General features: G+C 42.9%; 1 protein-coding gene across 11 annotated transcripts; it reads right to left on the bottom strand.

Moving 5' to 3' along the window:
* Positions 1 to 799: 799 nt before the first annotated feature.
* Positions 800 to 16,473, bottom strand: LOC306819692 (ETS-related transcription factor Elf-2-like). Of its 11 annotated transcripts, none has more exons than XR_013778599.1 (12): positions 13,185 to 13,760; positions 11,269 to 11,459; positions 9,559 to 9,716; positions 9,208 to 9,460; positions 5,114 to 5,227; positions 4,716 to 4,898; positions 4,228 to 4,314; positions 3,925 to 4,120; positions 3,428 to 3,829; positions 3,115 to 3,292; positions 1,594 to 2,839; positions 800 to 1,180 (listed from the first exon to the last, which is right to left on the bottom strand). XR_013778599.1 is itself a non-coding variant. In XM_079337142.1 (12 exons), exons 4-12 carry the CDS (start codon positions 9,631 to 9,633, stop codon positions 2,243 to 2,245), a joined length of 2,085 nt encoding a protein of 694 aa, XP_079193268.1. In that variant the 5' UTR covers positions 9,634 to 9,716; positions 11,269 to 11,459; positions 13,185 to 13,690; positions 16,225 to 16,473; the 3' UTR covers positions 800 to 2,242. The 11 variants fall into 11 exon arrangements, 10 of the variants coding, with proteins under 10 accessions (XP_079193268.1, XP_079193261.1, XP_079193267.1 ...); XM_079337142.1 differs by adding an exon at positions 16,225 to 16,473 and having other exon boundaries at positions 800 to 2,839; positions 13,185 to 13,690; XM_079337135.1 differs by adding an exon at positions 16,032 to 16,473 and having other exon boundaries at positions 800 to 2,839; positions 13,185 to 13,690.
* Positions 16,474 to 16,582: the final 109 nt, after the last annotated feature.

Genomic DNA, 16,582 nt, shown 5'->3' on the forward strand with positions numbered 1-16,582 from the left:
TGGATCGTATCTCAACTTTGAAACTCACATCTCAGTCATATATTTTAGATTGTTTTAAACCCATCCTATTGCGCTTTAACTCGATCTACTGCCGAAAATTCAGGGATTTAAAACCGTGCTCCACTAAGAAATCCACTTTATTCATTTTCACATCTTCGCTAGCTTTGAATTTCTCACTAGGAAACTAGGGAACTGTGTTACCATGGTAACAGTTTCTCAGCATGCAGGTAGGCATTTTATTTTTGCAGAGCAGTCTATGACAATCTTTATGTAGATTATTCTTATTCTAAGTAAATTAGGCTATATTAGTGTAGATTTAAAACAGGATAAGATGGAGCCTACATTCTTTATTGTAATTTAATGTTAATTCATTGTAATTTCATAGAGCAGGTTGTCTTTAATAAACGCACAGACAAGGATAGCATACTACCAAGTTGTATATACAATTATATAGTATGTTGTTCATTTGGGCTCCAGTATCAAGTGTTTACTTCAAAGAAAACTTGTATAAGCATCATTTAAAGAACGTGTTTCCTGCTTTGTACTCGTGAGAACGACTGGCTATCACAACTTTAACTTTTCCTTCTTCATCAGTGAACCAGGACGCTTTATAAAGTACTGGGATACAAATTGTCACACAAGTGACCACAGACATTTTCTGCACTCAGCCGCCTACTCATCAGAATAATAAAAAAAGATTGCTGCTTAAAAACCAACTCTGAGCTGATTAGAACAGGGACCTCAAACTTTCCATGTAAACTCTTCTAAGAGAATGATAAAAAACAACAAAACATCCAGGTTTCAAATGGTTTTTTTTTATATTTCAGTAAAATCTAATACACTTTGAAACAAGAGTACAGCAAAATAGAATATACTTCAAATGTTGAATATACAAACAGTTCAGTCTGAACACAGCTTTACAACATCTTCCCTCTTTTTTATATTGATAAAAATGAATAAAAGGACCTAATGTAAGTGACAAAGTGTAAAGTTGGCAAATTGACCGTTTTCAGTAAAGTGACCTGGACTCCACAGTGGTTGGATATTTTGCATAAACCTGCGACTTTCTGTTCCTCTCTTTAAACGTTGCTTCTTTTCAATCCGAGTCTCTGAGTCGACAAACATTCCTTTTATCACTTCATGCATCGGTCACATGTCTCTGCATCTCCACGCAGCCGGACTGTGCAGGGTTGTAAAAAAAGAGAAATAATCCATTCAAAATTAAAAGAATTTAGAAAAGGCTGAGATACATTTGTGAAAACAAATTGCAATTCAAGAAGACATTTTCCACTGGAGAACAATGTGTTGCAGTGTTTCCAGGCGTTTAACAGCCCAACCGAGCTGGAACAGGAACTAAAAATAGTAGAAATATTAGTTCCCCTAAGTTAATAATACTGTGCTTGGTACGGAGTATCAAAACACCAAACAAAATTTTTAACTGTTCAGACAATACAAAGAAAAGAAAGTCAAAATTCAATCTAAGGCTGCACTGTTAACTTTAGCTCCATAAACTGTATAGTAGATAATATATATATATTTATATATGTATATATGTACATACATAACCATTTTCTGTCCCATATCATTCCTTACCAAGAGCCTCTCACAGCTTCACTCTCTCCGTCTTCCTTTCACTCTTACAGGACTCGTGTAGCACCTCACACACTCGAGCTACACAGTGATACGTAAAAAAAAAAAAAAAGTTGCTGGTTTTAACATCAGTGGAGGCAAAGTCATTAACAAATGGTGTGTACAAAAGCATTGGCACACACCCTACTGTCTTTCATCGATGTTCACATTTTTTGTTGTAATTGTTCACCTCCTTTTGTAGTGTTTCAGCCTTTTTTTGTATTTTCAAGATACGTCCCCCCAAATTTGAGTCATTGTCAGCGAACCATTCAGAAGGCATATGTAGTGATCGAGGTTGGTCCCTTTCCCAAAAAAAATCCCTTTCTTTCGTCTGTGTGTATTCGTTTGTTGCACAGCATCGCTTGAAACCCCTCAGAGGTTTCTGTGTGGTCCTGAAGGAGACCGGTTCAGTTCCGTTTTAGGCAGCATCAGGGAAGATGTGAGGACAAGTTGAGGACTAAAAACAGGCCTTCGGGAGTCTTTAAAGTCTCACAGACTGCTGCTGGTAATTAAAGAATGAAAAGAAAAGAAAAAAAAAAAGAAGAGACCTTGGACATGCACAAACTAAGCCTCTGTGGCAGACAAGGAGCAGGTGGATAAAGATTGTGTGTGTTCAACACTCTGTCTCGTCTCTCTTTGACACATCAGGTGTTTCCAGTTTGATAACCACCTCAGCGTCCATGACCTCTGACTTGACATTCTGGACAGTTTTTTGGTTTGACTGGTCCTCTTGGACTTCAACCTTTACCGGCACCTGCATAGCTTGGACCTGGACTCCCCCAGCCTTCAATCTTTCCACTACGACTCCCCTAGGTGATCCTAGAACCAGCTCTGATCCGTTGATAACTCCGCCTATGACCCGAGGCTGCGTTGTCGCCGCCTGATTGGCTGCTGATACGTTCACCACCCCGCCGGCCCCACTGCCCGCCTGTGACACCACCAGAGTCTGTGGATGCGTCTGAGTTGGCACAGTAAGTCTCATCACTTGTGCTCCGGGGGCGACATTGAAAGGCGCCAGGGTCCGGACTGTGAGAGGGCCGCCGAGGAGGCTGATGCTTCCAGGGGAACTGGCTTTGTTTGCGTTTGTCTGGAGCTGACACTGAGCCAACTGGTGGGCGGGAATGGTGATGATCTTCGCCAACTGGACAGTGATCTTGTCTCCATTCTCTGCTGTGGCTGGAACCATGGTGGGGATGGTCTGGATCACAACCTTCAAATGGTTTCACACATGAAATGAAAATGTTAAGGAACATTAGAAATGACTTACAGGCATTAAAGTTCAGGGTTCAACTAGTCTCACCCAAAGCACATAAGATATGGTCAACATGTATTCATTGCTATACATCCTTTTTCATCGAGAGCTAGCAGTTCATCACAAATATTCTGAAGAGACACAAGAGCGGGTCAAGTCGATACTCTTTGTCAGATTATTATTATGTCTCCTTAAAAAACGCTCGTCACTGGACAGCTGTCACATGAACTCACCTTCTGTTGGGAGTTTGGGTTTCCGGCAGCACCCAGAGCAGAAGTGTTGGTGAGGAGGGCGGTATGTCCAGCGGTATGTCCTGTTGTTCCTGCAGATTGCTGAACAGCAACAGTGGAAATCTTCTGACCCAGTGATGTTGTCATGACTACGGGCACCTGCATAGCAACCCGCACAGTCCTGTAGACAAGAGTTCAACAGAGAGTCTAATTAAATAGTACTGAAGAAAAAAAAAGAAAGGAAAAGCTTTTACATGCACCAGCTCAGCTGCTTGGAATCGTCCTTTCACAACCAAACTAAATGTTGTCATCTCACCTGGGCCCAGCGGGGTTGGTGATGATAGCCGTTTGAGACTGCTGAGTCTGACCCCCGTCAGATGCTGCTGAAACAGCCACGATCCTTTGCACCCCCGCTGCTGTCGCTCCCGCACCACCGCCCCCTGCTGCCGTCTTGCCGACTGCGGCGACAGATGTTTGGACCACGTTGGCCCTGTTCCCGCCTCGCAGGATGTTGGGCCTCTTGGAGGACATCAGCATTTCTGGTGAGGGCATCACACGCTCAAAGGACGCCGCCGTCTCTGAAGCCATCAGATCGTCAGCGGTGGGTATGTCTACTTTATCGTCATCGATGATGATGATGTTTTTGGGCATCTCTTTGAACTGGTAAACCAGACGCTGGCCCTCTACCTTTGCCAGGATGCCGCGCTGGTAGTAATATCTGAGGGAAGAGGGTTCAAGGGGGTTAATGCTGCTTCCAAAAAAAAAAAAAACCCACAGATGAGATCTGAAATATGCAACAAACACACTTCTCACCTGAGAGCCCTGCCCATAGTCTCATAGTTCATGTCAGGCTTGTTCTTGTGTTTGCCCCACAGCTTGGACACAGCTTTCGAGTCGACCAGTTTAAAGATGCCCTTCTCTCTCTGGGTCCACTTGATGTACCTGGGACAGGTGTTCTTGTCCTGGAGTAGGTCCAGCAGGAACTCCCAAAGGTAAGTGGTGCTCCCTGCTGGAAATAAAGAACTTTTCTTTTTTAGACATTTAACACAAAGCACTCGCCATCCAAGCAGTACACATACGTTTATCACAGCACGCAACATTTCACCAGTAACGTACCTTTCCCTTCTCTTGGTTTCTTTTTGATGCCGAGGTCAGGTGACCCATTGGAAACAGATGACGGATGCGTCTTTGGTTTCCTTCCAGCTGTAAAATTGAGGAAAAAAAAAAAGACTTAATTATTATGTTTATCACTGAGGAGAGAAAAAGGGGTTCCCTGACTTGAGAGGAGAATTTTAGTCCCCACTAGACGGTGTTTGTAGGCCATCACAATAACTGTAATTAAGAGCCCAAGTCCAGTTTTGGGGTTTTGGGTTTGGAGTGAGGAAAGTTAAATCACAGAGTTACCAGACGTTTTCAATCAAAAATGTCTTGAAATGAGGTTTTTCCTATTTTCAGTTAGTGGCTCGGCTCCTAGTCTTCCACAATCTGCGACTGCATGGAATAAGTTCGAATTGCGTTTGTATACATTTCCACATCTCTGCCATCTTACTGGAGATGAGACGCTCGTTTCAACAAACGCAAACTGAAGCTTTTTTCTTCATCACCTCTCTTCTTCCTGACGGGCTCGTGGCCGTGGTCTGGCTCCTCCAGGAGGGTGACCATCTCCTCGTCTTCCTCCTCGCAGCATTCCTCTGTCGATATCTCTACCTCCGTCTCTGTAATCATGTCCGGACGCATGGCAGCGTGTAGAAAATCTGGTGTCACGATACATGGTGGAATGAAAGCTTCTGGATGACGGGATCAAAAATGAAAAGTTAGACTTGTGCTTTAAAGCTGCTTTAGAAAGTTCTAATGAAATGTTATTTAGAGAGGACTTTATGCAAGTACAAAATGGTTTAAAGTTCCAGACTTTTCATTTACACCAAGTTTAGAGTCAATGGAGAATCTACATGATTTATCACAGGTTACAATTGATCGGTTCAATAAACTGCATGTACATTACCTGGGCTTCTGTCTTCCCTGTGGCTGGAGGGTGAATCCATTCGTAGCAGAGCCTCTGCAGCCTCAAAGGTTTTGTCGGAGCAGTGCACGCTGGTGCCATGGACAGAAGCCTCCACTGAAACACACACAGAACAACGAGCAGCAAATAGTTGAGAGACGATAATAGGACCTTACATCTTTTTAAAAACAAATCATTTTCCCCCCAGGATTATAACTACCACTATATGGAAGAGAAATTAATACTTATACTCATGAAACTGCATCATTTCATTTTTCCCCAAATCAAAAATATAGAAACTACCAAGAGTTTGTAATATCACTCAACAGAACCTAGAAGTAGCAGAGGGGACAACATGCAAGTGAATGGTGCCCCCTAGTGGTAAGCTAAAGTGCTAATGCATGCTTTGGCATCTGTTGTCAGAAATGTCATAATTCCTCTTAATTAGCACACCCACATTTTAATCTCAAGTATTAAAGTTTAGTTTATCTGAATTTTAAAGAGCTACATTTAGTATGGTTTTGTTCAGTGCTTCAGTGACACTCGAACTCAAGCATCTGGAAACATAAACGACAACCAGACATCTTCCAAAACAAAGATCCCAATGTAAAACTTTTAATACAGCATGACGTTATATGGAAAGACAATGGCGTTTAAATCAAAACGTGCACTCGGCATGGTTAACACAAATGGTAGGTATTCCCATTTGGGACCCTGAGAAAGAACCGAGGGCACCAGCTGTTGGTGTCGATCATCTAGTGGAAACATGAGAGTCTGTAACACCCTGCCCTATCCATGTTTGGCTATCTCACTGAGGCAAAAGGCACTGCATAGGGGAGAGACATGAGCTATCTTTAGATTGTTCAACTCATTCAGTTCCCCTCACAAACAAACAAGAGAGACCCTACAGCCAACTAAGCTGCCCTTGAAAGCAGGCAGACGTGCTGTAAGAGAATCACCAAAAGGTGCTTGAGCCACAGCCAGGCTTGTCCTACAGATTGGATCATATACAGAAAATATATTCAACTGCAGCCTGTACAGAATATTAAGATTTTAATTTAATCCTTTAGCTTCCATTTTAAAATTGGACAATTATGTGACAAATGTTTTTTACATTTTGGCAGTCAGGGATATAAAAAAAATAAATTAATAGGTTTGGAAAGTGTGATCAATCAATACTGTAAAATAACGGCGCCAAGAATGGCAGCAAGTCCGACAAAAAGTAGGGCTGCCTCTGATGACTTCCGTGTTTACAGTCTGCATCCTTTCCCTCCAGTTCTCTTCGAAGAAGCTCACAAATCCTCTTGTCACTCAACAGCAGCCTCGTCTCTGATTGGCTCATTCGCCGTTTAAGTGCCCGTCCCTGCTTAAACCTGATTGGATGAGCACGTCATTGGACAAATGGGCAAGTCAATCAACGACACACGACGCCCTCTTACACACAATGCTTCCGCCATCGAGATCAAGCAAAATACTTATAAATGTGCAATAAACTTATAAGTATACTACGTTATGTATATGCAATAGGTCGTTTCTTATCAGTAATTAAGAACATGACAGTGAAATCACACACATTGAGTGTGGTTAAAGTCTGAATCCGTACTTAAAAGGAGCACATTGAAGCAGGCCATCCCACGCTGCAATCACAGACTGCAACACGACAAACCACCAAACACACACACCTTCAACTCAACATGTTTAACAACACTTCAACACTATTAAAATTAACATTATTATGGATAAATGTTTTTTTTTAGGGTTGATCCGTGAAGATTGCTTTGCACATATTTCCACAAACGGAGCAAACAAAAGGCACTACCACGAATATATCAATCCACAGGAACAATAAAAGACGCTCAATCTGTCATTATGTACCAGAGTTATTCCAGTGAAAAATAAACCCGCATGTCCTTCCGACTCAGACAGCGTGGCAAAGACGCAGGAAAGACAACATCTCTGCACTTCCTGGTTGTGCAGCGCCGATCTTCAACACCGTTCCTCTACACACCACCGTGTTGACAAAAGTACACTGTAACATGCAAAACACTCTTTGTGCAAATCCCCATTCATCTGTGCAGACAAGAAAGACCCTGGGAAACTTTTCAGCTGTAAGACAGGGTTTTACAAAGCGCGCAGCAACGCCATGCAGGTTGCTACCAAGGTGATCACTTCCTGATTGCCCTCCATTACTTCACTGTGGTTAGCGGACTGAGACGCAGCGCTTTAAAAACACAGCCCCAACTGAGCTTCAGGATCCTTTAAATACATAAAGCTATCTTACCGGCTCTAATAAGAAGATCGAGCTGATTTGCGTGCCCCTCATGCTGCGAAGTCGCCATGTTTTCCCTTGCTGTAGATTCACATTGACTTCTCACTGAATTGTATAGGAAGCTACTAGCTTAGATCACTCCGCCGCAAATGGGAAATCTCCCTGCATTCAACAGAACACGTTTCGGCGGCAGTGAGGTATCCCTCCGCCACCGACACAGGAAATCCTTTCTTCGTCTCCCTCACTTGCGTAGTAACTACGTCAAATAAAGCTGGAGAGGGAAAAAAAATTGACAAAAATCTGGAAACCAATTTCGTCTTCACAAAAACAAGTTCTCCGTTGTAACTTTAAAGCATGTACTATTTGGTTTTTATAATTGATTCATCTGGGGATTTTACTCCTTTTTGAAGCTCTCAGTCATATCAATGAATGCATTGCAGATCATTCATTTTAAGTACATTGCATACAATCTTTCCTGCAAAACTTTACTGCCAGTGTCCTAAATTAGTCAAATTGCTGGGGTTGACTAAAATAGTGCAAGTAAACATTTACTATTTTCTTTTGAAATACTTTTTTTTAGGTCTAAGGAAACATTTATAAGTGTAATAAAAGTCATAAGACAATCAACTCTCATATAACTGGACATCTTTATTCAATTTCTTATCTACATGTTCTTGGTAAAAACATGTGGTGTTAAAAAATATATCTCTGAGTTTATTTGACAAATTCTTGAACCTGCTTGCAGATACTTGTCCATTACATTCATTTTTTTATGGTATGAGTAGTATAACTTTAAAAATTTAAAGCTTTGCTTCCATCTTTCAGCCTATAGAGTTTGCAGTTCCCAAAATGGTTCATGTCCAACAGATATCCACAAGGGGGCAGAGTATAGCAGACGCCTGAACCTCTAACATCCTGCTAAACTACACTAAGTCACCAGTGCAGCCGCAGAATCATGAAAATTCAAACAACAACAACAAAAGCTTGAAATATTTAAATAGTTTTTTCACCTTAAATAAAAAAAAAACATGTGAACACCTCCTTTAACTTTTGTAATTCACAAGAAAACATAAAAGTGTCAGCCAGGGAGAGACAAATGAAGAAGTTCAAAATCTCAGCCAGAGTAGCAGTTCAGAAACATTTCTCTGATGCAGTCACCTGCTTCTTTTAGCTGATTATCCTCTGGAACTAGCTGAAATCATGTAAGCGTGCAGCAGGGTCTTCATCATGAGGTCAAACTATCAGCCGGGTGTTTAGCCCTATATAAGAGTCATAAAGTGTCCACAATTAAAAAGCTAAAGCCCAGCCCATAGAAGTAAACATGAGCATCAACAGTTCTTCTTCTTATTATCCAACTGGACACTGTGTGTGGCTAATACTGGCAACTACGCTTTAAGAAGTAGTGCCAGAGAAGAAAGGATCATTCATCGGCAGTTTCACACATGATTTCACCTGAGCTAGGCCATAAAAAAATTGCTAGCAATCCAAAGACATCTCAACATTAGGAAACATAATACAGCTGTTGTCTTCTTCAATCACAATGGTTTCATATTGCTGGTTGGTAGCAGCAGCGTGTTCAGGGATAATGGTAATGAACAGGAAAACTTGGATTAGAAACATATCTGGAAAACGTGGAACACATTTCTTAGCTTCATTTAAGGGGTTTGAGAATAACGAGAGAATAATTCTTCAGGTTTGAGAATAACCCAGTTGTCCTGGGTGATGAGGTGTTTGTGTTATTTTTGCGACAGCGATGACGTGATAGTCATTTTGAATTTTTTGAATGAAACTGAGCATCAGGTAACATTAAAGCAAAAATGGGTCTTACTTTCCGCTCTTTCTGTCTCCACCTCCTGCTCATCGCCCACTTCCTGCATCAGGTAGGCCTCGTCTTCATATACCACCACCTGACCGGAGTAACCTTGCTCCTCGGCCAGGAGGGCTCCAGGTACCTCCTCTACTATGACTGCAGGGTAATCGTCAGCCTCCTCTACGTCCTGTACTTCTTCATCGGCAGCCTCAGCTTCACACTCGCCTTCTACCTCGCCCTCAAGCTCCATTTCTGCCTCACAGTCTCCCTCCTGCAGAGGGAGGAGGTCGAGGGACGGTGAATCAAAGGAGTCAAAAGTTGCAGCGCTCCTCTTTGTTGTTTTTGAGTGTGCGTCGCTGTCCGACCTACCTGCTGGGGGTCCTCTTCAGCCGTGACATACTCCACCACTGTCCCACCAGTGTCGACCAGCACCACTGAGGTCATGACTCATACTCCTGAGGGATCAGCCAGGACTTTCAGCAGCACCTCGGTCTGGAGGTCTCCTCTGGTTGGGTGAAAAAATGCCCCTGAAGAGAGAGAACGCAACAAAACTTTTACTTTTATGATTCAGCAAAGCCTGTTCTGAAATTTAAACTAGATGAATTAACCAGCACGAACTGATCCTGGGCTTCAATCCTCCAGTGTGGAAATACTTAGAAATAATGACACTTTTAGAAGTGTGCTTATTTGCTTTTATGAGTTTGAGTAATTCTGGGACATGAACTGTTTTCCTAAGGGATTGTTTATGCAGCCTTTAACTCTGTTTGCAGGCATCACAATAAGCTAAGCTAACAGTTGTCTACCGCTCCATATTTACAACACTGAACTGAGAATGGCATCAATCTCCACTGGCAAGAAAGAAAATCCGATATGTCAAACTTGTTCTTTTTTTTTGAGTCTAGCCAAGTCCACACGAGATAAAAAAGTTAGACTGCAAGATGTGCACGTCTTCATATCTTATCCTTCTGCAACCAGGACAATTCTTTTTCACTGAAGGCCAAGAGCTCATGAACAAGCCGCTCGCTTTTATCTTTTCCATCTCTTTCTTTTGGGCTTTGGTCTGCAGGAAGAGCTTGTGTGCAATTGCAGGAAGTAATGCACCAACAGGAAGCCAAGTCAGCCCCAAAAAACACGTGCACAGAGTCCAGCGGTGAGTCTTTACAGACAGATAGATATACACACATACAGGCCGACTCGGAATTTCTCTCAGTTTTTTAAAACGTTGACTTCTCCAGAAGGCTTTTCAAATTGTTCTAAAAAAAAAAAAGTGAAATGCAAAGTGAGATGTAATGAAGGTGTGAAACGAGGTAGACGTCACATGAAAACAGAATAAAAATGTCTATTTTTGACCTTTGAAAATCCTAGCACAAACACGTATCTCCATGCATGCAGTAAGCCACTCATTCTGCTCTGTGTTTATGAACCGAGCTTCCCCCTGGGATTAATAAAAGATGTTCTGCTTCTGATTCATATAAGTAATAAATAATCTAATCTAGCATCCAGCAGTACTTCAACTTTACATTACATTCATTTGAGCAGGTCGGGGGAAAAAACTAACAAACGTCTTGATGTTCGTGGATCAAAGGTTGGGGGTCAAACTTGTGTCTCTGTGCCCCGTCTACATTTTTCTAACACACAGGCTGAAGAGTGCTCTTCATAGAAAGCTTTTATTTTCTAAGCCATAACACGTTTTCACTGCCAACATGAACACTGCTTATATGTGTCATCTTGTCCACAGCATCTGGTGAGCAGAATGTTTATCGCCCTGGGACACATAGCGTTTACCCCCTTATGTATTTATTAAGGCTCGGTGCAGGTGAGAACCTGATGATTGTATCAATATGAGGAAAATGTGTATGCATACTTTTTTGGGGGGAAAAAAGGCAAAGAGATATTGTCTTATACCAGTTCAATGTAGGCTCACATCCTCCAGTCTCCTTTGACATTGTCACGACGGCATAGAGCGGTCAGACCGCAGATGCTAGACACCAAGTCTATCTAGCAGTCGTGGGTTCAAACACAACACCAAACTGAACATTTTCCCATTTCAAACTGCAGTGAAGATGTGTGTGAACGAACCCGTTCGATCAGCCTCTGTTCTCGTGCAGCAGCACAGGGAGCCGAACCTCTGCTCGGAGGCCATCTGCAGAATTCCTCCTGCCCTGATGGAGAACGGAGCGTGGCCTATATATTAAAGGCTTTTTCATTTTCACAAAGCGGGACGCACAGCCAACCTCTCCTGTTTGGCTGTGTCGTGTTTGAATTCTTCTCTGCAAATAAAGAAACAACTTACACACAAACAACTGATGTGCATTGAAAAAGCATGAAAACATTTAAACCCAGGGTGATAATAAGGCATTGTCCACAGCTGCCGACCATACATCCTCTCACAGGGAGTGGATAAGGACACGCTCAGTAACTCGAGCTGCTGTAATATGGATGAGCCGCTCAGACTGAATCCTCTGTTCAATTATTCAAAAGCATACTACAGACACTCATCTACAGAGCTGTGCGATGGGGCTACGATTAGAGCCGGATAGATATTATTGGGCCAATATGGGCCTGTCATGTCATGAGGGCGATCTAGAAATGATGTCACCGCCACGAGGCAAAACACAGAACACCTCCGAGTGAATAGGACTCGACGCGCTCAGAGTTGGTGTGAATAAAGCGTCGCAATGTTCACGATCTTTAAATAAAGTTGTACACCCTGTGCACAATCCGCGTAGAGAACGACCATGTTTGTCCATCTTTGAAGTTCCCCGCTGCCGTCTTCGTGTCAGTTCTTCTTAAATGAGTTCTGCTCTGAGCTCCGGTCAGGCTCATTCGTGGGGAGTTCAGATGTGTGGCGTGTGCATTCAGGGTTATTGTTCAATACCCACATGACACACACAGAAAGAGCTTGAAATGATTTATGCTGGCCCTGAGTCACGGGGTTATTAGGAAGAAGGACGCAGCCACTTTTACACTACAGCGCTCAGCATCTCATGGAAATCCATTCCCTTCTCTCCTCTATTCCTTTCCGCCCTGATGGTTGCCTGAAACGTCTTTCCCTTTACTCTCTGGAACAGAAACCAAACAAAGGTGTGCACGCGAGTTTGAACTATGCGCTTGTTATTTGGCTGTTGAGCTGGCAGCAGTTATTATGCAAGTCCGTGGAGTTGAAGCTTGAGACACACTGGGATTAAGTCATCTGTTCAGCCCGTCCAAATGTGCTCATCAGAAAAGAATGAAATCAAAAGAGAGCGGGTGAAAGGGAGAGTCAAAGTGCAGAGTCCTGTACTCTATGCGTCTGTTTTCACTTGGTCAACAGAATGATCTGGCACCATGATGACAAATGCACGCATGTCACAGAGGATCAGCATGGACATTAACCACTCATTGCTGAGGTGTGGAGGTTTCTTTCTGTCTTTCAAACTGTTCCCTTTTTTTTTTTCATCCTTTATTTATTTTTCACTTACAGACAGCGAGCAGCCCTCAGGGAAGACAAAGTGAGTATTACAGAAGCAGAGCTGCTCATACAAGACCTGTTAGGAGTCTCTGAAGCCCACATTGTAGTTTGCATTGATTCAAACAAGTTAAACAGGACCTGCCGGACGACTGGGAACACGTGGCTTGCTTTGTCGCTCCTGAGCCGGAGCAATAAAGAGTGAAGAGGCTGCATTATTAACCTTTCAACAAACTACTTCAATTCAGAAACCGACTAATAGATAAATAAACAAGCTGTTGTTTTTGAAATGTTTAAATTGCTGCTTTTTGACACATAGCTATGTCACGTTGATATTCTACGACTGTCGTTCTTTAACCACACGTCTCACTGTGACCACACACAAGGTCAGTTCACATTTTTGCTTTTGAATACTAGCATGGGAGCATACGAGTAGTCGTGGTGCTCTTGCTAAGTCATCATGACATGCCAAGTTTCCCTCCACCATATTCAAATGAACACATCAACATGGAAAAAGGAAAAAGAAAAAAAAAAAGTGCTAACTTGCCTCGCAGCAGAGAAGTTGATTCCATTCAAAAAGCAGGACTGCATCATGACTTCGCTGCTTTTAAAAATCCATCCGAGGAACGAGCAGATACATGAGAGAGTGAGAGTGGCGCTTTCTTCTCATGGTACAGAAAAAAAAATGCAACAGGGTTTCTGCATCTTCTGGTCTCTCTCTGTCCGTGTGTGACTCCCTTCCACAACTCTTCTCTGCCTGACATCCATCCTGCCCTGCCTGGCCCTCCATCTCCTCTGTCTGCCCGCATGCTCGCTGTCTGCCTGTTCCCTGGGTGGAAGAAACCTCTCCTAGCGACTCAGCACTTCTCAGACCCTGCCCGGAGCTCAGATCACATGACAAGGGTGGAACACACACACACGCGCACACACACGCACACGCACACACACACACACACACACACACAGTCACATGATCTCCCAACAACAGGGCTTTTGTTCCAAGTTACTGGGGCTGTTGGTACAGATACAACGCCCTGTCTTGTGTCCTGCCCTCTAACAACAAACACACACACACACACACACACACACACACACACACACACACACACACACACACACACACACACACACACACACACACACACACACACACACACACACACACACACACACACACACACACACACACACACACACACAATCATGATGGAAGAACAAATGAACACATATGACTTTAGGATTTAGTTCTCGTTAAATAAAGCAGTTAATAAAGGCAGAAACAGGCAGGGTTAAACTATGTATCTCGGTTGCTATGACAATGTAGACTTGAAACTGTTTTACAGTCCCAAGCGTTGTTACAATCTCACTGAAAATCTTCCGTTCAGTCCGTGGTTACAGGCATCAGGCTGGACCCTGTCGCTGTGTCTTCCTGTCTGTGAACTACTCGCATTAGGAGCACATAAGGTTGAAAAAAAACGACGATGTGTGTGGGATTATGATCATTGCTAAACTCTAGTTTTAAGATACGAAACGTGTATGTTTTTTCAAACTCCAAACTCACAGATGAGCAACTATAATGTTTTGTTGTTTGTAAATGAGCCTCCGACAAGGCCCAACACACACAAACCAGAATCCCCACGGTCACGTGCGAGCCCATGATTCGCGATATCCCCTCCATCAACAATCTCCCCTGCACCAGTGCCTTCACTCAGTGGATGAAGCCACTTTTGGCAACAGCACTCTTCATGTAGCCCCGTTACGGAAACAGTGGGACCTTCAGAAAGCAGTCCAAGTGTTAGCTCAGACTGCAGGATGTGCCGGCCAAGCAAAGGCGGACTGGTCAATCATTTAACAGCACAAAGCACTACTTGATGCACTTACTAACTTAAGATGGCAGACACATGCGCCTGGCCTTAGTTAACTAAACACCACTTCTTCATATGAAGTGCAGATCTCAGCATTCTCTAATGCAAACCGGCCAGTGACTTGATAAAAGGATTCTGCTACTTATAATGACTGGAGTTGATGGTAGTCTGCTTGTAGTCTTTTAGAATAGCTAGCAGTAGGCGCTGATGTTGAAGAACTGATAAGTGTAGACTAGTGAATGATTAAATGACTCAATTCAAAGGCCATCACACGCATCGCACACACAATAGCACTGGACATCACCCACCCTCTCAACTGCCACCTCACCATCATGCCCTCCGGACGCAGGTACAGGTCCCTGCTGTGCAGGAGGGCGCGATACGGCAGAAGCCTGGTGCCTGCAGTCATCTCAGCCCTCAATAAAAACCCACCTTAGTCCCAATCCCCGGTACCCCATAACCATATGCACTGTATGTCCTGTCACTGTATGTCCTGTCACTGTCTGTCCTGTTGCCCCACATGTATGTCCTGTTGTCTCACATGTATCTCCCTGTGCCTGTGTTCACCCTCTGTCGGCGCGCTGCCCTTAAAACTGTACACTGTGGAAAAGAATTTCCCCTCGGGGACAATAAAATAAAAAGTCTAAAAGTCTAAAAAAGTCATGACTCATCCATCCAACACAAGCTGAAGTCTTATTTTCAAGGCTGCCGTCAATGACTTCACGACAGGATTTGCTGACTGAAAGAAAAGTCATTGTAATGTGAAGGACCTATTTAACATTTAAGTTAACCATACCACAGAAACACAGCTACAAGAGAAGTCCAATTCTGATGGGAATCAGTCATTCTTATAACATGTTATAATCAGTAAGTACACCATAAACATTATATTGTAATTTATTCCTCAGGCCTACATTTTGAAAATTAAACTTTCCAGATGAAGAGGCTGTTTTTTATTCCACATTTACATCAAGAGAGACTAAGAGAAAAATCTACAATAATTTTATCTTACCTTTCCATATCATATCCATAGTTATACTTAAAAGGACTCACGTGTTTTCCAATAAAGAGCCTTTTAATTTGAGTGTTGTCTCACACCTAGTTAGGTGGTGATAATGATAACGCTGAATAATTAAACTATAGAGATTGTCAGGATTCAAATTCATTGAGATTAAAGACCCTCGGATCCATCACACATCTGTCAAACAATAATAAAATATTCCACTGCTGCGCTGATACAGCTGCTCTACGGTGAAGCTAACCTTATCAATGAATCATCAGCCAGCTCTGGTGTCAATGACACACATTTACATATTATTAGATAAGTAAACCAAACCGACAGAAACACTGTACACTGTAGGATGCATTTCATGCATGGTGTATCAAACACGACGCACACGAGAAGACAAGAGCAAAGATAGGAGCTGAATATACCAGCTAGCAAAGTTAGCACTGAGGCGAGAACACAAGCTGTCAAAAAAAAAGAAACACAACAAACCATGTGGCTCATGTAAAGTCAGCTCACGTACCCTCAAATCCTCCTCTTCGCTCCTGGCGTGACCCAAACTTCGTGTCCAGATAGTAGCTACTTCTTGATGTTTGCTGGCGTGTTAATGACAGTTTGTGTGTGTGTGTGTGTGTGTGTGTGTGTGTGTGTGTGTGTGTGTGTGTGTGTGTGTGTGTGTGTGTGTGTGTGTGTCTGTCTGAGTGTCACACAGTCACCTCTCCTCCACGGACAGCTCGCGCTCATCTGTTCGGCAGTCCTGATGCTAACGAGAAAACACGAGAATACACGAGGTCAACGATGGCTGTTTGTAGTCCTTACTAGTTTCTATTTTATAAAATAGTATAAAGCCCTCGGTGCCATCGGTGCTTTATGTTGGATAATAAATGACAGACAGTGTTATTTCAGGGCAGGCTGCTCCTCTGCTAATGGAGCAGACACTGTTGTCAGTTTACTCTACGCTCGTACACTCGTGACGTCATGCCGTACAACAAACAATCGGGCCGCTAAAATAATCTCGTTCATTTGAGTTTTTTTCCCCCCCTAAATCATTTTCAGCTCCACAATTTTTAACGA

Source organism: Symphodus melops, assembly GCF_947650265.1.
Source record: "Symphodus melops genome assembly, chromosome: 2".
NCBI classification, from domain to species: domain Eukaryota; kingdom Metazoa; phylum Chordata; class Actinopteri; order Labriformes; family Labridae; genus Symphodus; species Symphodus melops.

Excerpts from the sequence above, each read along its gene's own strand:
- LOC306819692 (XM_079337144.1), bottom strand. The coding sequence starts at position 9,633 with ATGACCTCAGTGGTGCTGGTCGACACTGGTGGGACAGTGGTGGAGTAT. Across the intron at positions 5,228-9,207 it reads GGAGACAGAAAGAGCGGAAA|TGGAGGCTTCTGTCCATGGC; the intron begins GTAAGACCCATT and ends TGTGTGTTTCAG. Across the intron at positions 4,315-4,715 it reads GCCCGTCAGGAAGAAGAGAG|CTGGAAGGAAACCAAAGACG; the intron begins GTGATGAAGAAA and ends TCAATTTTACAG.